This window comes from Mixophyes fleayi, chromosome 12, assembly GCF_038048845.1.
Source record: "Mixophyes fleayi isolate aMixFle1 chromosome 12, aMixFle1.hap1, whole genome shotgun sequence".
NCBI classification, from domain to species: Eukaryota; Metazoa; Chordata; class Amphibia; order Anura; family Limnodynastidae; genus Mixophyes; species Mixophyes fleayi.
Genome location: NC_134413.1, coordinates 60,457,027 through 60,480,368, shown reverse-complemented (window position 1 = coordinate 60,480,368; position 23,342 = coordinate 60,457,027). Strand labels below are relative to the sequence as shown.

At 38.0% G+C, this 23,342-nt stretch overlaps 1 protein-coding gene across 1 annotated transcript in view; it reads left to right on the top strand.

The window, feature by feature from the left end:
• LOC142108277 (uncharacterized) overlaps positions 1-23,342 on the top strand; it is a 133,816-nt gene that overhangs the window by 28,602 nt on the left and 81,872 nt on the right. Inside the window, exon 2 of the mRNA XM_075191916.1 lies at positions 11,853-11,960. Within this exon, the coding sequence (XP_075048017.1) occupies positions 11,861-11,960 (100 nt within the window). The 5' untranslated portion in view covers positions 11,853-11,860. The remainder of the gene's footprint in view (positions 1-11,852; positions 11,961-23,342) is intronic.

Below are 23,342 nucleotides of genomic sequence, written 5' to 3'. Positions count from 1 at the left end.
GCATCGCGTGGTTCGGGATAATCAATACCATCAAAATGAATATCTTACCTAGGTTGCTATACTTATTCCAGACCCTCCCGGTCAGAGTACCAGATTCTTTCCTAAGCTCTATCCAATCTCTCTGTGGCAAGTTTGTGTGGCAGGGTAAGAGACCCAGACGTAGTAAGCTTTGTCTAGCTAAATCCAAATATAATGGCGGACTGGGCCTTCCCTTATTTGATAAATACTATCAAGCCACACAATTGACTCATCTCATTTCTTGGCTTTCGCCTGTAGGACTCAAAAAATGGGTAGATATTGAAGAATTGTTGTCCCCAGATATAGGAGTGTGCTTTTTACCCTGGATCCGTTGGAGTATCAGACCAGCCTCAGTTATTCCCTCCATCTATTTTACGTTGGAGGTCTGGGACAAATTGAATAAGAAATACGCACTGGCCCCCTACCCCTTGCCACTCACTCAGCTGTGGAGACACCCCTGTTTCCCACAGGGATGCATTAAGGCTTTTGCTTACCCTTGGAGGAAAGTGGGACTAGATCGATTCTTCCATCTGATTGGTGAGCATGCACCACGTTCCTTCATAGAGCTGAGTGAGAGACACGCTCTTCCATGCAATTTATATTTTCACTATATGCAAATAAAAAGCTTTATACAAGCCCAGACACAATCGTTTAAGCTGCGCTCCCCAACACCCTTTGAAAGGCATTGCATTTACAACCCGGGTCGTCGTGGCTACATATCGATCTTGTACAGTTCTCTCGTGTCCTTCTGCCACGGAACCGTTTGAGCGGGCATGGGAACAGGATCTTGGAGTAACCCTGGACGAGGAGGGATGGTCGCTCATTCGTGAAAGGATTTCAAGGTCTTCCATTAATACAGCCATCCGTGAAAATACATTCAAGATTTATACTAGATACATGGTCCCTGTGAGACTACATTCTATCTTCCCCCACACCTCAGACCTTTGTTGGTGTAATTGTGGATCTGTGGGTTCTTTCTTTTATATTTGGTGGGACTGCCCTCTAGTATCTATATTTTGGGATGATGTAATATTACAGGTTCGACAGGTTACCTCAATCAATGTGCCTAAGAACCCACTATCGGTGCTACTGTACCAGCCTATCAAAGGGATCACTAAGTCATCGGATAAACTTGTTTGGCACATATATAATGCAGCTAAGCTACAAATAGCTAGTAAGTGGAAGAAGGCTTCACAACCTTCTAGAGAGGGTGTTCTAAAAAGAACTTGGCACACGGCCTCCATAGAATATGTGACAAGTCTTCTTCATGACACTGTTCCCACGTTCCACAAAGTGTGGGGTCCTTGGTATAGCTTTAACAACAGCACTATGCCAGGCTTCTTATAAGCCTTATATGCTCTCTCCCCCCCCTTCTTTTATTTGTCTCTGAGACTCCCTACTCCCCCTACTCTCTTTTTACCCCTTCTGTCTGCCCCTCCCTTTTTCACTATCATCTTGGCATTTTGGGTTCTCAGACAGAGGCGTACTCCCAGCTTGGATTGTCCCTCCCCCTTCCCTCCAGTCCCTTTCCCTCCTAATAAAAAGTAAAAAAAAAAATAATGAAAATGTGAACTATCTAGGCCTTTTCATTACTTTTAATTTCTCCTTAAACAATCCCTTTAATGTATATTATGTACAATGACACAGTATGTTAATACTGAAATATTTAAAACTCTTGTGATAATTTTATGTCTTTCACATATTTTAAGAAAGCTTACTACAGATCATTACCATTTTGTGCAATAGCTCTGCATGGATGGTGCTACTTGATGGGTTGGAACTGGCTGACGGCTACTTTTGTTTTTAGTATTTCCATTTCAGAAAGTGTGTACATTCTACCTGTTGGAGTTAATGGATTCACCTTACACAAAACATGTACCATAGTAATCCATTAAATATCCAGCTTGTTTGGGTATAAAAAAAGATGGTGATGGACCAGCTGGATGGAGGAATGTCACTTTCACTTCATAAATGTTATCATCTTTCTCCAGAGTAAATGCGAGCCACCATTTGTTGTCATAGACAGCAGTTACATGACCTCTGGTATGGGAGCTTTTATTGGGATGTTGTCACTGTCTGTTGCAATGAATTCTGTGAGAAGGAAAACGTCTAAAGATTTTTGTTGTGGATGCTTCAGGTATGAAAGCATGGAATTTCTGGGTCACAGTAATTGGTAATGTGTTTTTGAAGCGATCATCTAGAAATATTGCCGTTTCAATATGTTCTTCTTGTGTTGAGTAAGTAAAATATATTCCTGTAATGTTTTCCTTTCACTAGTAAAAAAGTTGTGGTGTAAGAATCTGCTTATCATATGGATGTTGCAGACTTGCTCGGGATGCTAACCCTTCTCACTGTGCCACCTACACCATCCCATGGTGTTTTGTCATGTGCAGTTACTGAAATGTGACACTCTGCCAACTTATGCAGTCATAAAAAAGATTTTGGTATAGAAACAAAGTTTTTCTTGTTCTTAAATTGTGCAGCTGACCCATCAGAGAAGTAGAAAAATTTTTGGGGTGATTTTTCTAATTTTGTCTTAAACAAGTTTGAGTTTCCTCTGGAAGCAGTAGACTGCCACTGTGTTGTGTTCCAGACAATCTGAAATAACAACATAACTAAGATGCTCAGTTTTTGTGTTTGTAATACACCACAAATGGGAGAATTGTAGCTTGAGCACTTGTCCATTGATAGCTCTGGGCCTATCCTGCATGACAAATGAGCAGTTATCAGCAAAATCAAGAGTAACTGCAAATTCTGAATAATATGGTTGATGAATGAACTTTCTTGTTTTGCCACAAAATCATGCTGAATCAGCACAGAAAGTTTGTCATAAAATTAATGAACTTGGATGTTGATTTCTGCATTGTTTCTAAAGTGCACTCTGTCATAAAAAACTGTACGTTTTATGGTTGAACTAATTTTCTTAATCTTTTCTGCAGAATATTGCTTGTATTTTGCATTTTTAGCTTTTACAGGGGATTCTACTAGCTCTTGAAGGGATGTGTTAAGAGCCTGAATAGCCTCTAAATCCTGTAATGTAAAATCTGGATCTTTTCCACAATGTGATAATACATTATCTTGAGAAACTGAAGAATGACTCTCTTGCTCTTTTCGAAGTGTCCCAAGTTGTTTTCTGAAGCTGGCACAAACTTTAGCAACTTTTGGCATTTCAGAAAATAATTTACACATCTATTCTGAAACAACTCTCAACCCCTTCTTATTAGAAGTATGATTAGCCTTTTCAAATGGGTTGAAACAATGCAACGTAAGGTACCTGTCACTTTCCTCCATCTCTATTCTTTACTTCAATTTAAACACAACAGCAGGCTCGGACTGGGCTGCCAGGGAAATAATTCCCATGAGACTCTGAGCTCTGATTGGAGTAGACCATCATATGCTCCTCTGACCAATGGAAATCAGCTGCAGCCGCATGGGCTGTGCCTTCTCTTCTCTGCCTGGTGATTGCGGCTTCTTGTGAGTATACTGTTGCTCCCAGTATGCTGTGTCTCTCCCTCCCAGCACCCCTTCTCCAAGTTGCTGTTCCTCCCTGCTCTCGGCACACATTCGTTGCTGTTCCTCCCTGCTCTCGGCACACATTCTCCCTGTCAGATACTCCACAGTAATTAAACACTATTCTCTATTTTCAAATGTGACACAAATGGTCCATTGTTGGGTGGGCTTAAATTAGTGACCAAGGGGCTTTTCTTCACTAATTAAAGCCTACCCAAACCTAACCTGTCCACTTGTAGTGTCCAGGAAAGTGTAAAAGACAGGCCTATGCAACACAATTGAAATGCCTTTCCATGTTGTGTATATTTGCACTTAAGTTTGCACGCCTGTGCAGAAGTGGGCGTGGGCGTTGTCTGTAAAATCTCTGTCCCCAAACACCCCTGAAGAGGAACGTGCATTCCTCTAATAAAGTGAACTGGGAAAAAATATTGTTTTGTTGATTTTCTCAGATGTCTAGTGCCTCAATAAGTACAATTTTCATGAATCATTCAAAATTGAAAGCTATTGTAGCAGATGATCCCATTATGATCCCAAATTAAAATGTTTGGGATTTATTAACAACAGTATGAACAATTTTTTAAATGTTTTTGGGTTTTTTCAAAAAATTAAAATATGGCTTTTTGCGATAATCAAAATTTTGGTTTTGAAAATGTTACAATTTTAATTTTTATTAAAATTATTTATTAATGTTAAAAAATTGCAGCTTTTAAAGGCATATCAGCCTAAGATTTGGGGGTTTTCCTTACACCCATGGCAGCATTTATTATATCAAATTTAGTTGAAATTTTAGAATGTAAGGTAGAATTTTTTCTAAAATTGTGTCGATTTGATGTGGAATTACCCAAAAGTAAAGTTCCCATAAGGAACGATCTGTCGCCAGTACGGAGATAACAGACTGAGGAAATGGTTCAGAGGACCCTTGACGTGTTTTTTGAGGTACCTGGAGGTACCATGCCCATAGAACACGACATAGTTACACCTCCAGGGGTGGTGGTGAGCGTAAGACCACTCCACATTCCTGAAGCTAGATTTGTAGCTGTGAAACAGGAGAAAAAAAATTGTTGGACCTCAATGTCATTGAGGAATCCAATACCAACTGGCATAGCATAGCGGTTTTTTTTATATATACGTGTGTGTGTATGTATATGAGAGAACAACACACAGACATCCGGCAAATATCAGACACAAAATTTGTTTGCTGAATAAATGCTGCTTTTGGATTACATTATACAGGCGGCTGGTCCAAACATTGCCGCCTTAAAACTGGCAATCTCACTCCATTATAAGTGACTTCATTATTACTGGAGAGATTTTACGCGGTCGAAATGTACATGTGCCGATCATACAGCCAGTGTAGAATGTGGTATGTCTATTATATAGTAAGTTTAGATTTTCTCCTTGTCGCTTTCATACTCATCGAAATTGTCGTGTCGCTTTAACATTAGTGTTGCCTAAAAAATGACTACCACCACTCGGTCCAATACTCAGTCAAGGAGATGTTAACTGTCCTTGTCCGGCAATTACCATGATCTGTCACTGACTCACCCGTACTCACTTAGGGTCTGATTCATCAAGGGATATGAACAGCGATTTTGTGCGTATCAGCCGCATGCCCAAAACTGGACCATATGCCAATGAACGCAGCCACATTCAATTCATCTTTGAATGCAAAGTGCACTTAATACAGCCTACAATTTCAGGGAGGGAACACGGTGTTTGGCCATAGGCAATGGATAGTAAGGGTGTACCGATCTCATGCGCACACAGCAGCATCCCATCCAAGCGCTGGGCATCTCAAAGTACTGTTTTTCAGCCATATCTATTGCTCCAGCTACAGGGCTAGTATAAGTGCAGCTTATTAATGATGACGGTTGTATATGCATGCTAGAACAGGTGTATGCAATCTGTAGCAACTGTAAAAATGTATTTTATGTACAGTAAACATTACAAAATCCTAATAAAACATTAAAATATTAAGTTTCTTTCTTTTTTTTTTTCTTCCATGAAATTGACATTTGTCATTTAATGCTTATATTATTTCCAGGTCACACTATTTGCAATATTTTTTTTTTGTCTGTGCGTTCATTTTAGAATTTATATTCCACATAGGTATTTGATGTAACCTGCAGTGTCCTGTGTAGCAGAGCAGACCTACACCCGTATTCATCAGCTCATGTATCTTCAGATCCGCTGCTTGATGAATTTGGGCGTGTGCATTGCGTTCAGTATGCGTGCCTTGATGAATCGGGCCCTTGAAGTACAAATTGCAATTTGTAAAGTTATATAGCCACAGCTGTTAGTGTTATTGTTTTTGTTATTGAATCTGTTTTGTGCCCCACTTATTCAGGGGAGACATGTATTGCCACCTCTCGAAAAATAAAATCTAGGAGGACAGCGATCCTCCTAGGTCACAATCTCCAATACATCATTTTGGATAAATGTTTAGATCTGGAGGCCCATTTTATCCTCCTGAATATTACTATATACAATTCTAGATTTACCTAGTTAAATGTATATGCCTCCTAACAACAGTAGCACTAGCTTTTTCCAAGACATATCACATTTGCTTGCACAGAGGGACACTCCAATTGAATATCTCCAACACAATCTCCTCCATAACTAGGGATATAGAGGGGTGGCATGCTGTCCGGCTCTCCTGTTTAGGGAGGGCCAACTTGATCAACATGGTATCTTTTCCAAAACTAATGTATCTTATCCAGTGAATACCACTTCCACTCGCCCAAAGAAATGCCAAATTCCTAAACTCACTTTTCAAACACTTTATCTCGAATAGCAAAAGGCCCAGAATTAGTTTGTTTAAGCGACAATAAACAAAAAGCAATGGTGGAATCAATTGCTCATTACAATTATTCAGCCCTAATTCATCATCTCAGATTGGTTACCCGAGACAGAAATATACACTGATACTCCTTTGGAGAGTGGTTTTCTACCAAAGATTAATCTGATGTCCTTCCTTCACCTACATGACCATGAAATATCCAAAGACATTAAGGCAACATCCTCTTATGGAACACTCGCAAGGTCTGGCACAAAGCCCACTTAAATTCCAACAAATCGGTGTTTCAATTCCTTAATGTTCAATCCTGAATTTCAGGGAGGTTCATCCTCCTTCACGTTCATGGTCTGGAGGGAAAGAGATATTACTAGAACATACTGCTCACTAGACATCTCAAACAGGCAACCTCTTACATATGCACAGGCAGCAGAAGAATATCACCTAGCTCCTTCCCTTTCACTTATTTTCAGGCACAATATTACATTAGCATCATTGTTAGAGGTTTCTCGAATCTAGATTGGCAGAATTCCCTAGATTCACTTTTATCCCAAAGACCTTAATACAAAGCCATTACTCCCTATTATAATTTTATCAGAGGCCGATTAGATTACTTAATCATTACAATGGGTCTCTCACAATAGCTACAGTCATTCCCAGAATTAACAGTGTAAAAATCTATACAACTCTAGCTATTTAATCCTAGCGAGTATACACCGAACTTTTTCTGATTACTTACCATAGATCTTATTTATCCCCCCATCTCAGTTATCTAATGTCTTCATCCTTCTTCCACAATTGTCTGTGATGCCAGCATGAAGAGGCGGATATGCTTCATTGTCCCTAGAAATACCCACTAGTGTGTTCTATTTGGCTTAAATTCAGAAACCTTTCTCTAGACAAACTAGTAAACTACCTCTCATTCACACCAGAATAGGCCATCTTGGCAATACTCCTTCAACGTCAACAAGTATTTAGGGGTAGCAGGAGGTTCCTATTGGGCTGTCAGTGCAATTTTGCAGGTGTGGTCCCAGCCGAGAATTCCTCCATTCAAGCTTTTTAAGGATAAACTGTTTAAAATTGACTGGTTGGAGGCCACACTCGCAAAGGAATCCAAAGTCAAGTAATTCTTTTGATGTGGGAGAGCTACATAGACTCTCTTCAGTCAGACATTAAGTCGTACATATATCGCTGCTTTTCTTCGTCTTGGTATGAACTAAAAGCCATTGAAAACAACACATTCACATATAGGGATGGAATTATGCCGTACGGCATCACCAAACACTTCTGTCCACATGATCTTGAATTGTTAGCCACATTCTCTGTAAATGTTATTAAAGTTATAATTGAATGTTTATACCAACAGAACCAAGAATAGTAACAACAGTATATATAGAATATATATAGTATATATAGAAAATATAAAAGGTTTTATTTATAAAAATAAAAGCGTGTCATATAACATTATAGATTGATTCAATCCTGAATGCAATCTAAACTTTTCCTATGAAGAGAGAGGTTTACCAGAGTATAGAGAAAGGAGTGGTTTAAAATAATAACAAGTCAACCATTCTTAAATCTATGTATCTTAGTCGTCCAGAGTCTCATCTGGGCTAGTCCTGTGGATATTTCTTATTGCTTAGCATTCTGGTAGATTCTTCTGGAGTTGGAATTCTTCTGTCTCCTATTTAGAGAACCGGATAAAACCAGTGTGTTTTTTGAGCAAATGGCTGCTAAATTCCTAAAAATAAAATATATATTAAACATCTAGTATCCTTTTAGTGTCCTCTTAATAAAACATAGATTAAACATTTTAAAAATGAAGATAATTATATTCATTCTGCAATCTACTATTAAATGTATACTTAATTTAATTTGAATATAATTATCTTTAGCAATGTATATTGCTTTTCTTGTGATCTAAAATTTGAATAATTTCTTCTCACCTTTCTTGTGTTACCAGCAAGAGGACATTTTTCTAATATGGATTTGTATATATGCCTATGACCTTATCAGGACTATCTCATATGTACCGTATATACTCGAGTATAAGTCGACCCGAATATAAGCCGAGGGACCTAATTTTACCACAAAAAACTGGGAAAACTTATTGACTCGAGTATAAGCCTAGGGTGGGAATTGGCGCTATATAAATACCGTAAATGGTGATGATGATGATGATGATATCTGTCAGTTTACAAAAATACCCCCCCCCCAAAAAGAATACAACAAATCTTTTCAAAGACTATATGACACATAAATACACATTTATCTCTCCCTGTTCATCTTCTTATAAGTGATTTATATAAACTTTTGACTAGGACTGCACTGCTATAGACATTAATATCTCTGGGGATAAGGCAATGGGACCGTGGGTATATATCTTTGCATGTGTATTTATATTATGGTGAGGTAGCTGAGCATAAAACATTACCTCTGTGTGTGCAATGATGTATTTTTCAGGAAGCGTGGTATTGAATGGAGCCAGGCTGCCCCCCTCTCTCCCTGAATGTCTGTAAGACTGTCTGTGCCAGAACGCACATGCGTTCCACTGCGGAACTACACAGACATTCAGGGAGAGAGGGGGGCAGCCTGGCTCCATTCAATACCACGCTTCCTGAAAAATACATCATTGCACACACAAAGGTAATGTTTTATGCTCAGCTACCTCACCATAATATAAATACACATGCAAAGATATATACCCACGGTCCCATTGCCTTATCCCCAGAGATATTAATGTCTCCTCCCAACTCACAAGAATTTGGTGCTTGCCGAAAGCTCCGCAGTGGAACGCATGTGCGTTCCACAGACAGGAAGCTCGGCACTTGCAATGCAAGTGCCGAACTTCCTGTCTGTGGAACGCACATGCGTTCCACTGCAGAACTAACGGCAAGCACCAAACTCTTGTGAGTTGATTTTGTTTGTCCACCAAACTCTTCAGTTAATATTTTCCTTCTCTTTCTCTTCAGCCCTTAAGCGGGCTGAAGCTATGGAGGCAGGCACCACCCTCCTTACGGCCGTGTATTGTGGTCTTAAACTATCACTCGAGTATAAGCCGAGGGGGGGCTTTTTCAGCACAAAAAATGTGCTGAAAAACTCGGCTTATACTCGAGTATATACGGTAACTATTTTGTTTTCGCATTCACCAATGTATCCCTTCTTGCAATTGTTTGTATTGCTTTGCCTTGCAAATTGTAAATTTGAAACATTTGGGGGGAAAAAAAATATATATAATTTACCATTCTTTCTTAAGAATTTATGTAGGAATACTATTTTAGCTTTAGAAATATGAAATGCACAGTAAATGCAATGAAATGCAAAGTATGAGAAAAATGTGTAAGACTCTCGTTTGGGGTCTTAACATAGTTTTTTAATGAAAGGACAGTTGATTCAAAATGGGCAACCGCTGGTAAGAGGTTATTCGGCTATGATTGAGTGACTGAAAATCCCTTATTTAGTTTAGCCTTAAAACTAAGTGTTAAAAATAATGTAAATACTATTATATTCACGAGCAGAAATGTTATTTTGTGAATACAGTGTTAATAAAACCAAGAACAATTTTTTTTATCCGCTTTCATTTAGCCATGTAGTCATTTAGTTGTGGGGGGTTTTTTTGTCTTTGTTTTTTTTTAAATGGTCTATTTTTAATAAAAAATGAGAGAGAACCTTTTTACAATCATCAATATAAATACAAAGAAACTAATAAAAGCAGAAAAAATAATGGAAATGTAATTTCTAGTGTGTAACCATCAGGTACTCTTTAACCACACCTATAGTAATATGCATACTGAATGCCAGATAGCAGCAGCAAAGTAACAAAAGATCCTGGGCTATGAAAAATATACAAACCACCTACACATTCATCCACCATCTATACCAACTAATAATAAAACTTAATTTAAAACAAAAATAATATGAGATAAAAATTAAAAAACAAAAACATATTTGTGTTTCTGACAGAAAGTATCAATCAATGGACATTCACCAGGTCTCTGGACTCCCACATTCTACTCAGACTTTCCATTTGCTCCAAAATTCTCCCGCATGTTCTCAGACCCCCAGTTACCGCAAGAGGCCCACATGCCACTCATGACTCCCACTTACTGTAACGCTCAGTCCGGTGTATGCAGAGAAAAATGGGAGACCATGTGGTGCAGACTGCATTGCACCAGTCTTCCTCTGATTAGATTTCCCTGTGTGGTGCCAAGGAGGTTATGTGATGCGGTAGCTGGTTGCACCCATCATGTGCAGTCTTATTCTCTGCTTTGTAACATAAGATGAAGGGTCGCCTGTTGCCCATTCTACCTATAGCAACGCACTTATGTGTGCATTGCTAATTGGGTTGTTTTTTTTTGCCAGATGATCAGTCTTGTGTTTAAAAGGACCCTGTAACTGATCTTGATCAGTGCCAGGGCATTGCAAGTTGTCAGAGAAATGTCTACATGCATTAACATGATCTCTTAGTATTTACAATTCATAATCCAGGCAGTTTAGGGGTTTAATCATGGCAACAAGTCTGCAGCCTACATAAACATACAGGGTTGGAGTTAATGTGGGGAGAAAACACAACTGTTGCAGTTACAAAGTTAAGCAGTCTGCCACTGGGAAATTGTGTCTGAGTTTTCACCAGAGAGGGTAAAAAGACAGCTGAAAAACATGTTCCATTCATCAAATACTTGTTTGGCTTTTTTATTATTATTATTATTATTATTAATAATAATATTATCGTAGATTTGCAAGGCGTCACAGTGCTCTGCAGCACTGTGCAGTAGGGAACACAGTACATACATATAACACGGACATACAAGGTAGACAAACCCTGCTCATTAGAGAACTTACATTATAAGTGCAAGAGGGTACAGCCGAAGCAAGAGGAGTAAATGAGGGTGCATTACTGGGAATAGTGTTATCGGGGACAAGGTCACCTCTAAAAAGAGATGGGTTTTCAAAGAGCATCTAAAGATTTGAAGGATGTGGGAAATTCTGATTGAGCGTGGTAGGGAATTCCATAAGTGGGGAATAGCACAGGAGAAGTCTTGTAGGCAGGAGTGAGAGGTGGTTACTAGAGATGAGACAAGGCGCAGGTCAGAGGTAGATCTAAGAGGGCGGGAGGGAGAGTATTTTTTTACATGACATTTGAGATGTATGCAGGGGTAGTGTAGTTGAGGGCTTTGTAGGTAAGGGTGAGTAATTTTGAATTTGATTCTGGAGGACACAGGGAGCCAGTGTAGGGATTTGCAAAGTGGTGCAGCAGATGTAGAGCAGTGAGAGAGAAAGAGAAGTCTTGCAGCTGCATTTAGAATTGATTAAAGTGTGGATGCTTGTCAGGAATGCCAGATAGCAGGAGGTTGCAATGGTCAAGGAAGGAGATGATGAGAGAATGTATGAGTATTTATTTATTAGGAAATAACTTTTATACACATCATTACTCAGACATGAGTGCTGTTACGATATTCCATTCCTTTACTTTATACTCAGTCTAGCCCCAAGTAGTGAAGTTATATTTATTTCTTATTGCCTTACACAGGTCTAAACATGGATTCTGAGATTACACCAAAGAGTGAAATTGAAGATAAACCAAGTACAAGTGCTACCAAGGGCAGTCCGCAGAGCTCAGACTCTAATGCCAACACAAGTGAGTGACAACTTTCAGAGGAGTGATGAGCATCCAGATCAGTTAACAACTTAATTACATGCATGAGACCTGGTTGAACAGGTGCCACATCAGACAGCCATATCGCTGTGCAGATTATGTCTGTCTATTTTCAGGTTTACCGATGAGCCTACACGATGCCGCAGGACATTGTTCAGTCATATTGGAATTTAACGCTGTGGACCTGATTCATTAACGAACGTAATGTGCATTTTTTTTTAAATGCGCATACATCGGGTGAACACACGTACGTACTGAACAAGGAGCGGATCTAAAGATCCGTCTGTTGATACAGGTCTAGGTCTGCTCTAACAGTATACGCTTGAGCTTTATATGCCCTTACTGTACATTGACTACGTGCATATTCCAGTCCCCTCCTCGTTCCGCCCTTCAAATCGTAAACTGTCGTAAGTAGCCTTTGTGTTTGAAGATGAATTGGAAGCTGCTGTGTGTTGTGGTGTATATGGTCCAGTTCTGGGCATGCGCAGATTAATTGTGTACATTATACGTAATGTATCGCCATTTACGCTCCTTAATGATTCAGGTCCTATATGAATAACCACACACTAAAAGTTTCTCAATTTAACTGACCAATAATATATGTGTGACAGAACCTTTGGGACAATAATGTAATATTTTTATATTTTATCATTGGTTTTAAAAGAAAGATGGTAATTGATATTTCTTGAGCCACTTCATATCACATCAAGTGCTGTGCATACTTATGGGTTTGTTATTTTTTAAATGCAATAACTAAGAATAGGTTTGTGGATAATCTAGATAATATTTAGTAGTCATTGCTTTAGCCATGCAATATTGATACAACACTTTCACTGACGGATTGTTCCTTTGCATCTCAAAGTAGTAAAAAGGTTCTTAAATATATTATCCACTGACCATTATCTGCTCTGCCGAGAGCACCTACCGCAATGACTAAGTGGCTGTTGATATCTGTCAAAAGATTGAAATGACAAAATGACAAAACAAGTTATTTGTTTCATTTTAAACTTGCTGTAACAGTGGCCATTACTCTGTGAGCAAATCCACCAATCTATATCTAGGTGATTTCAAGTCTGCCACTCACATTTATCTACCATCTAGTTGTTAGCAATAGTTTTCTGTATATATAGCACAATAGGCTTGCCTGCTGCACAGTACTCCAATGATTGGCACCATCTTATAGAATCCAGAATCTATTGGTGGTAATCATTAAAATCGCACTTTAAACTACAAAACAATACGGAATAGCATTACACCGCTGAAAATATGTGCTTGCTATATAACAGACAGGCACTGTATCCGACAGCTTGAATCGCCTCCACATGTAAAATGCGACTGGAACAAATATGTAGAGGGATAAATGACGTCACTTGGAATGGTTAGTGTAAAAAAGGCGCTTTTAAAGCGGCAATGTTCGGACCAACCGCCTGGATTACATTATACAGGCAGTGAGTCCGGACATTGATAGGTGAAGATTTCCAAAGGGCATACGAACTAACATAGTAGACAGCAGGGAGGTGCGGCTGGTCTCCAGCAACCATTCAAACATTTGCTTCTGTTTGTCCGTTTTACATTAGGCTTTGCAAAACTAGTATGAAATCGGTTGCTTTTGGTATTTGCCACATGTTGTGAAATGGTAATGAAAGGTTTTGTCTAATTTGAGACAACCTTATTTTACTGACTTTCAATGTTCTCCTATAACTTTTACTACATACATTGCTTTATCATTCTGGCCTCCTCCGGTGCTTCAGCTATACAGAGTTATTTGTTTTTGTTGCACAAGAATATGAGATGTGTCTATGCGTTGGATACCGGAGAGCAGCTATATGTCATATCCCAACACAATGAAAACAAAGCACTTTTGAATGCTAATAAATTGCCTTTGCAATTATTTTCCTTTTACAGGAGGCATTTATCCAGACTCCTGATTAGTCTGTTTTATCCTTGTACCCAAATTTAATTTGCCTGTTGGTTTTTCAAAAGAGAGCGAAATATAAACCGGTGACCTATGACTCCATAATGCGCACATATCTACATATATCAGAAAAGCACAATGGCATGCGTTACTACTGAGAAAATCTTATTTCTGCATATAAATTGAAGCTGCTGCTTTTTCAGTCAAAATAAATTTAAATGATAAGCCATAGACTTAAATAAAACAGTGTCACCAATGGTCAAATGTTTACATATAATTCGAGCAAAGCAAAATAAGTAAACGTCAAGTGCCACTGAAAATAAATGTGTTAAATTGGGTTACATCCGTTTAATTCAAATTAAATTGTCTACTCAAGCAAACAAAATCGCAGGATTAAAATTGAGCCTGTGATTTTTTTTGTTTTTGTTTTTTTTCCAGCTTTGTGTTTTCGAGCACTGCTTTAAGAACAATTCTCATGCATCAGCAGCCATTAAAATTCATATTATTGAAGAAAAACATCAGAGACCAGATTTAAAAGTTTATTTTGTTTTGTTTTTTTACACTTGTATAACAAAATTTGAGAATGCAGACTACTGGAGAGGAGGTTGCTCCTGGACATTCGGATGAGGGTGGTAATAAAGGCCAGGGCGAGAATTGTTCTGGTCAGCCAGGAAGAGCAACTGGATTCTCCTATCAAGAAAACAGCATCCTTATCTCAAAGGTTGTGGAGTACTATCATCAGATCATTGGTCAGAAGGCTGTAAAAGTGCCCAAATCAAGAAAAAAGGCTTTGTGGATTAGTATTACAGATGCAGTGAACACTGTGGGCCCGTATGTGCGCAGTGTAGATGTGTGCAAGAAGAGTTATCATGATATTAAGAGGCACGTGAAGAAAAAATTGGCTGAAGTGGAGAATCAAAAAGCAAAATGGGGGAGAACCTTCAATGGACGTGGAACTCACCAACTATGAGGAAGAGCTGAGAAAAATTTTGAGCACAGAAGTAACAGATTCTATCAAGATCAAGGGGTACATAGACACTGGCCTTTCATCAGGTAACACACCGTTCTTGTTTTCCTTTAGTCATTATTAGTGCTAATATTCTGACAGGAATGCAGGACTTTGCTGTAGTTTTAACCTGACTATTAATCATGTATGTTCTTATATTTGGCTGTGACTTTTTTAAGGCCTTAATTTCTTCTGAATGATATTGACAGAGCTGTGTGTTTTGACAGCCATCTTGCACAGCCAACCAAAATGTTATTTATATATATATATATATATATATATATATATATATATATGTATGTATATATATGTGTGTATCTATATGCCTGCATTATTTTCATGTGTTTGTGACTTAAAAATGGGCTGTTAAATTGTACCTTCCACCTACATAAAACTAAGGCAGTCATTTTGGGAGTTGAACCATCATCAATTGCCTTATTCCACAGTGATGTAACTATTTCCTATTGCGTTCATGGTCTGCATTCTCATGAGTACTAGTTCTGCCCACAAAATGGGTCTACTGTGTGTAGGGTCCATTTCATAATTAATTTTTCCATTGTTCTTCATGTATTCTAGCAATAACACCATTTTGAGTAATGCAAAGTCTCTACAAATATGTCAGTATTGCAATCCTTAAATATTATTATCATCTTTTATTTATAAGGTGCCACAAGGGGTTACATAGGGGGCTTGAACAAAAAACAAATTTATATAGATAGAAAAACAACAAAATAAATAACTACAAACATCAAAATGCACATAATAACAACCCACAAAATTACATAAAGAAATACTAGGATAGTGGGCCCTGCTCATAAAATCTTATTCTAATTGTAGCCATGACCACCTCCTACTCACTTGTCTAAGGGTTGGGACGTACTTTATTACTAACTAGTAAAGACATTACAGTGTCTTGCATTAGGTTAGCTTAAGCCCCAATACAGACAGAAGAATCATCTTATGATGTCTCCAGTTAGTATATTTTATAGCAATTTAAATGGTATATCTAAATCTGGGTATTCAATGCATGTCCATATTTTTGCCTATAAAACACAGAATTGTTTAATTATGAAAACTATTAATTAATTCAAAAAAACAAACAATACTTTTTAGTTTTCTTTTGCGTGTTTTAATATGTAACTTGATAAGAAATTTAGCAGAATAAAAGCTTTGGAGAAACTTTTTACCCAGTAGAACACCTAACATAAGTCCATAAAGATTTATCTTGGTCATCCGGTTCTGAACATTTAGAGGCTTTAGGCAGGTGTCCATATTGCCTTGTTAACCCAGCTGTCACCAAATGTTTTCATAAAATATTTATGGATAGCTTTCTGTGTCTTGTTATACAGGTATAGTTGAGTGAAAATGTTTAAAATTGTGATTATGACAGTCTTGTGTTTTTTTTATTCTTTTTTTTTTCCAGAGATGTTTCAAGACCTGATGGGGTTCGGGGCGTCTCCAGATCATGCTGCTGATAGCGACTCTGGGTCTACATCTTCTGGTAAATATACAACATGAAATACAGGGTTGCATTCAACTTGTAACTACTGTTTGCTGCGGAATTCATTACTTAAATCCTTCTTGTTCTGCTTTATAGATGATTATCAAGAAATCATTGTGACTACTGTGGACCCTAAGAATATTGTAATAATGTCAGCTGCAAAGAATATTCAGCCACAGGCAATTTTACAGGATAAAACTGATTTCATAAAAGCAGAGACTGAATCTCTGTTTGAGAATACAAAGAAATCTGAAGTGTGTGAAATGTCAAGGGAAAATATTGGAAGACTTGGGCAGTAGCATGCAACGCTTACACGCAGTGGTAGTTGCCATGAATCACATGCTGAACCTTATAGCTACTAATCAAGAGAGAGCACGAGAGGAAACAGCCCGTTTTCGAGAAGAGACTGCCTGTTATCGAGCTAACAAGCTCAAACTGCTAATGGAAGCAAATGACATTGCAGCTAAAAGACTTCCCTGGAGACAAATTCCCAACACCAGCACCCAACTCTCCAAGCAGATGAAAGAGAGCCGAGTAACTTACACAGAAGTACTTTACGTACCGGGGGGGAGTTTCTGCTTCACCTGCTGGAAAAGTCGGCAAGCTATACATTTTTATTGAGTTTGTATTATATAACCATTTTATTTCTTTATGAAACCCTACTGTTTTGTTTACTTTTTAAATTTTCTTTTTCTTCGTCTGAATGACAATGTCAGTTTCTTTCTCTGTATTCTCTTTCTATAAAATATTTTACTTGTAGGTTATGTGCTTTTTGCTATATTTTGTTATATAAAATGCTATATGGATCAAAGATTACACTTCCCCTTTTCCTATGTATTCTTGTTGCTTTCTTGCATTGAGCACAACTCAATTCAAATTAAGGTTAATTTCTTTGTGGCAGTCCACTTATCAGTATCAACATCTTTTGTAGTGAATATCTGCTGACTTCAAACACCTTGAGGAATTCATCTTGGTGCAGTAAGTGTATCACCATAAGGGGGCAGCACTTCGGGGAAAACAGACATCACTGCTCGGAACACTTTGGAAGTCTGGAGAAAATATTGCACAAACACGGGTGATTTGGACACACTTATTATTTTTGTTGATATTGGGTTTGATTATCAGGTTTATGCATTTGTAATGGGCTCACACTATATATATTTTTTTCAAATGTTGATTAATAACTTTGGAAAATAAGGAAAACAGAAGACGAAAAATTTTAAGGATCACAGAGCACATTTAAGTGTGTGTGTAAAAGTGTGTGTGGGTGTGTGTGTACCGGGTGACATAAGTATTGAGCACATCAACATTTTTCCCAGTAAATATATATTTATTGTGGCTATGGTAATGAAATTTACACCAAATGTCAGCAACAACCCTTTCAAGCCACACATGCAAAGAAATCAAACCATAGATGTCCATAAATTAAGTTTTGTGTAATAATGTGAAATGACATAGGGAAAAAGTATTGAACACGCTTCCTGAAATGTATTTAATACTTTGTACAAAAGCCTTTGTTGGTAATGACAGCTTCAAGATGCCTCCTGTATGCAGAAACTATTTGCTCAGGTGTGATTTTGCCCCATTCTTCAACACAAACAATCTTCAAATCTTGAAGGTTCCGTGGACTTTAGTTCTGATCTTTAGTTCTTTCTATAGATTTTCAATTGGATTCAAATTAGGTGATTGGCTGAGCCATTCTGACAGCTTTATTTTCTTTCTCTCAAACCAATTGAGAGTGTCCTTGGCTGTGTGTTTGGCATCATTGTCTTGCTGTAATGTGTCCCTTTCTTCATGTGTCATGAAGAAAGGGAGGTGCAAAAAAAAAAAAAATATATATATATATATATATTCCATAGACAAAAAACCTTACGGTTTAACATGTCCGATTAAGGTTCCTTACACACCATCTAAACTGTAAGAAAACTATTGAAACTCTTCCACTCAAGCTCCAAAAAGCAATGAAATTACGACGATTAAGGCAGAAACCTTAATGGACGTGTTCCTTGAGCAATACAGCCATGGTGCCATCACTTCCTGCGGTTAGCTGCAGATTCAGCACTATCATGTAGTGAGATTGCTGTCACTCACAAAATGGTGGATCTGCTAATTCACAGATTTGTGTGTTCACTGGAATAAACACATACAGTACTATTACATTTTCTTAGTTTAGCTTTATCGTAGTTTAGGGCCTGGGTGTCTTAGAAAGAGACAGTAAAGCAACTACATAAAAAAGTGAAAATTTTCCCGATTTTCACGGAACCAGCAGTGGGCTGGCAGCACTAGGGTTAATAGTGAAAAAAGGGGGACCCCACGCTTTTTTTTTTTTTAAATCTCCGTATATATATATGTGTGTGTTAACCCCTGCATGATACTCATGCATTCTAGTCAAATCAAGCTACTTAAGGTGTTAAAAAGGTTCATGTCATGCATTTGGGCCATAGCCCAGGCCTCAACCACCAACCACTCCCCACTGTCACCCCCGGCAACCACCAACCACTCCCAACTGTCACTTCTCCTTCAAGAAATATATATATATTTTTTAAAAATCTTTATAAACACTTTTAACAATTAACAAATTAAATTAACAAATTAAAAACATCTTAGTATACCAAATTTCAGCCCTTTCTGAATTTTTTTTTCCACACACACTAAGAATTTAGTAGGTCAGTGTATAACTCCGCCCAGCAGGTGGCGCTGCAGCTTGGTTTTATTTTTTCCAGACAGACAAACACACGCCACTAGACATTTATATTCTAGATATATATATATATATATATATATATATATATATATATATATATATATATATATATATATATATATATATATATATATATATATATATATACATATATATATATATATATATATATATATATATATATATATGGAAAAAAAAATTCTTTCCCCATAAATATATATATTTTTTCCATTTCTGATTATATATTATTCTTCAATATAAGAGACATTTGCCCATACACTAACATCAGGAGCTGTGGCTCAAATGATATATACACTGTTCTGGTAATGCAGAGTTGTGGGTTAGCTCATTGCGGTAGTTCTATTTATTTTATTAGCGTGGGAAAATCACCTAATACTAGAATTAGAACTATCGCAATGAGTTAATAAGCCCATTGCGTATGGGACCTCCTACCAGGTAGGAGGTGTTTGCGGCGGCTCCTCCATTTTATTTTTTATTTTTCTGCAATCAACACACAAGATTCGTGGGATGTACAAATATGGACCCCCCTTGGTGAAGAACTGAAGACTTCAATCAACAATGGGTCCCCCCTGGACGAAGAAATGAACAGATTGCAAGCATGGACTTTTGGAAGTACAAATATGTTTGGGACAGGGGCAAGCATGGACTGTTGGATACAAATTTATTTTAGACTTGATTTACAGCCATTTTTGGATTGAAAGCTGCAGACAATAGGAGAAAACTTCATTGGTGAGTATTTTGGAAATTTATTTTTAATAATAAATCTGTCTGGTGGAAAATCATGGAAGGTACCTGCTATGTACTATATATGTTGTACAGTGGTTTGCTGAATATATGAGCAAATAAATACTGTTTTTACTGAACTGTATACACATTTATACCTCTGAGTGATAAGATCATGTTTAATCAAACCCAAAAAAGGGCTCTTATATGCTGAGCGATATGCTTTTGGATGAATACCATCCACCCTACTACATTACTTAACATACCTTCACCTACCCACTCTTTCTGCGCCCCAGGGGACCCATATCCTCAACTATTGGTCCATTTCAAAGGGCAGGGACTACCCTTTTTGCTTTGTGTCCCCCTGGCAGCAATATCTATCCATTCCACACTCAATAGGGAGTGCGGAAGCCCACCCTCTTCATATTCTATGGGAGGATGTCTCCAGGACAATATACTTCATTGACTGCCTACAATAGTAACGCGCAACTCCCTGGCACAAATGCCTACTTGAGACATGCCACATATACTGGGAACATGTACAGATTTGTGTCTGCAGTTTGATTATGCGCATTCTAGGGGTATGGACTGTATTAAAATCATTATATGCTAACGGTATTTAAATTCAGGACGTGCTCATCAATCCAGTTTTCTTTACTGTGTAATGAAATGTGGCAAGACGCAAACAATTGTGCACATCTGTTAAACGCAGAGTCGCAACGCTCAGTAAGTAATTACTAAGCATAACTAAATGCTGTGCGATCACATATGCCTTGAAGCTCTTATGGTTGCAAGGTGGACTAATAGTTTTCCCTTTGTGAAATATAAATGTAGTCCAGGTATTATGCATTTTATACCTTTATTGCCACTAGACTTGTGTGGAGTCTGAAACTAATTAGAACGAATAGAAAGAGAAAAGAGGTTTAAAGTATGATGCACTAAACACTCCATATTCGCATTAGTTATCCAATAATATGTCTAATTATTAAAACTTAACCTTTATTTATTGGTTGATAAAATAAACAGCGAAATATGTAAACAGATTAAAATAAAAACTGGCTATGCCTTGTATGTCTCTTATTCTTCAAACACTGGGGGTAAAATAAGGTGCAATCAGGCCCGGCGCTCCCATTAGGCAAGGTTAGGCACTTGCCTAGGGCGCCGGGCTCTGGAGGGCGCCCTCCAAATTACTTTAAAACTGTGCGGCGACCGCTGATCATACCTGTCACGGCCGCCGCACAGCATTCAGATGCGCGGGGGGGGTGGGGGGGGGGAAGAGGCTAATGCTCACCACCGCCGCCTCTCTGCTCCGTCTCCTCCCCTCCACTCACTAGTGTCAGTGAGTGGAGGGGAGGAGACGGAGCAGAGAGGCGGCGGTGGTGAGCTAAGGAAAGACGGGGTGAGGGGGGAGAAGGGAGGAGGGCGCCGATTGTTGCGGGGGGGGGGGGGCTGGGGCGCCGATTTTGTAGAAATGCCTAGGGCGCCATGGAGGCTAGCACCGGCCCTGGGTGCAATAAATAATTGCTGTTAAATAAATAATATTAAAGACCTTAACTCTTCTCTAGTGTACAAAACCCCTTTATTCTTGTGTAGTTGCAGCTTCAGTCTTTTGATCAAATTATTGTGCAGATTAAACACAGATCCTTTTCATGTGAAATCGTATTTAATTGTATTGACACTGATTTAGAGCCACTTTGCAAGTAGATACAAATCTCTCACTTTGTTACAATTGCTGTGCCAGATTGTATCAAACAGCATGAGGTCTAAGTCATCTGAGGGAGATGAGAAGTAAAAAAACGGCAGTTTGTCTTTTGTGCCGTATGAGCTCCAAAGTTTACAATCAGGGCTGTCCACATATGTGATTTAGCAGGGTTAATTATACATATTTCTGTATTGTGTTTAACCCCGTTTTGCATATTTTGTATATCCTCCTTTTAAAGCCCTGAATCTTTTCAATTATTATAATAAAATGCAATTAGCGGCTTTGAACTAAGATCACTTTGAAAGACAAAAGGGATAAGCGGATTCTCCGTAAAAATAAAAGCTCCAGGCTAATATGGAGTTATAAATAGTATATAGTTGTTATACTGGTTTGTTTAGATTAAGTTATAAGTTTTATCTGTATGTATTATCCCCAACGGGACTGATCCGTTTAGAGTCTGAAACTAGTAAGTTAGTTATGCACTAGATTTAAATGTTATAGCACTGTGATTCGTTATATCAGATGTGGCATAATTTATATTTTATGCAAAGTAAAATGGGTTGAAGAATTATTTGTTGGAAATTTGATAACACTGCTACTATAATATCCACTGTAGCAGCGTGTATTCTGTAAATTGTTCAATTTTGTCGCCCTTCTCTGAACCCTTTCTAGTTCCAAAAAAGATAATTTGGAACTAGAAAGGGTTCAGAGAAGGGCGACAAAATTGATAAAGGGTATGGAGTCATTAAGTTATGAGGAAAGGTTAGCCAGTTTAGGCATGTTTACTTTAGCAAAGAGGCGTCTAAGGGGAGATATGATTACTATGTACAAATTCATTAGGGGTCAATACAGAGAGCTTTCATGGGAACTTTTTACCCCAAGGACCATACACAGGACACATGGTCATCCCCTAAGGTTAGAGGAGAGGAAATTTCACAACCAGCAAAGGAAGGGGTTCTTTACAGTAAGGGCAGTCAAGATATGGAATTCATTGCCAGGGAAGGTTGTGATGGCAGATTCAATAGATATGTTTAAGAAAGGGTTAGACAAATTTTTAGCGGAAAGGTGTATCCAGGGATACGACCGTTAATTTAAAATAAAGGATAGTAGTGGATATAGGGTAAAAATTGGATTGTAATATTGAGTCTGGGGGGATTTTCAAAATTGAAACAGACAACCTTACAATTAGGGATTGATTCTGTTCCGATATTTCGTTCTAGGTCTGTGCCAAATGTTATTTATAACAGCATAATGTTTAAAAAAACAAACAGAATATTTGATTTAGGATTAATCACAAATCCAATATAGCTAGAAATGTTGCGTTTAGGTTATGAAGAAAGCTCTAATAGAAAGATAATCCCTTGTTGGAATTCTTGAGCATTACATTGGGATATATTAATTACATTCATTTAGTTGTAGCATATTTATTATATTTCCCAAATCGAAATGCATGAACGATTCCCTTTCCTTATAAGCGCAATGATGGAAATAGGGTTTTGTTATAAATTATGTATCCTATGTATAGGATGTATCACAGTACAATCATTCATCCCACGGGCATATGAAACTGTTTCTTGATTCGAAAGGTTGCTGCTAGACTAATAGTTCTGTCAGATGTTAACCCCTCTTTAACCCCGGTAAGCACGGTATTATGCAGCGCTATTAAAACTGATTCGGATGCTAGACTAATAGTTCTGTCTCGGATGCTAGACTAATAGTTCTGTCTCGGATGCTAGACTAATAGTTCTGTCTCGGATGCTAGACTAATAGTTCTGTCTCGGATGCTAGACTA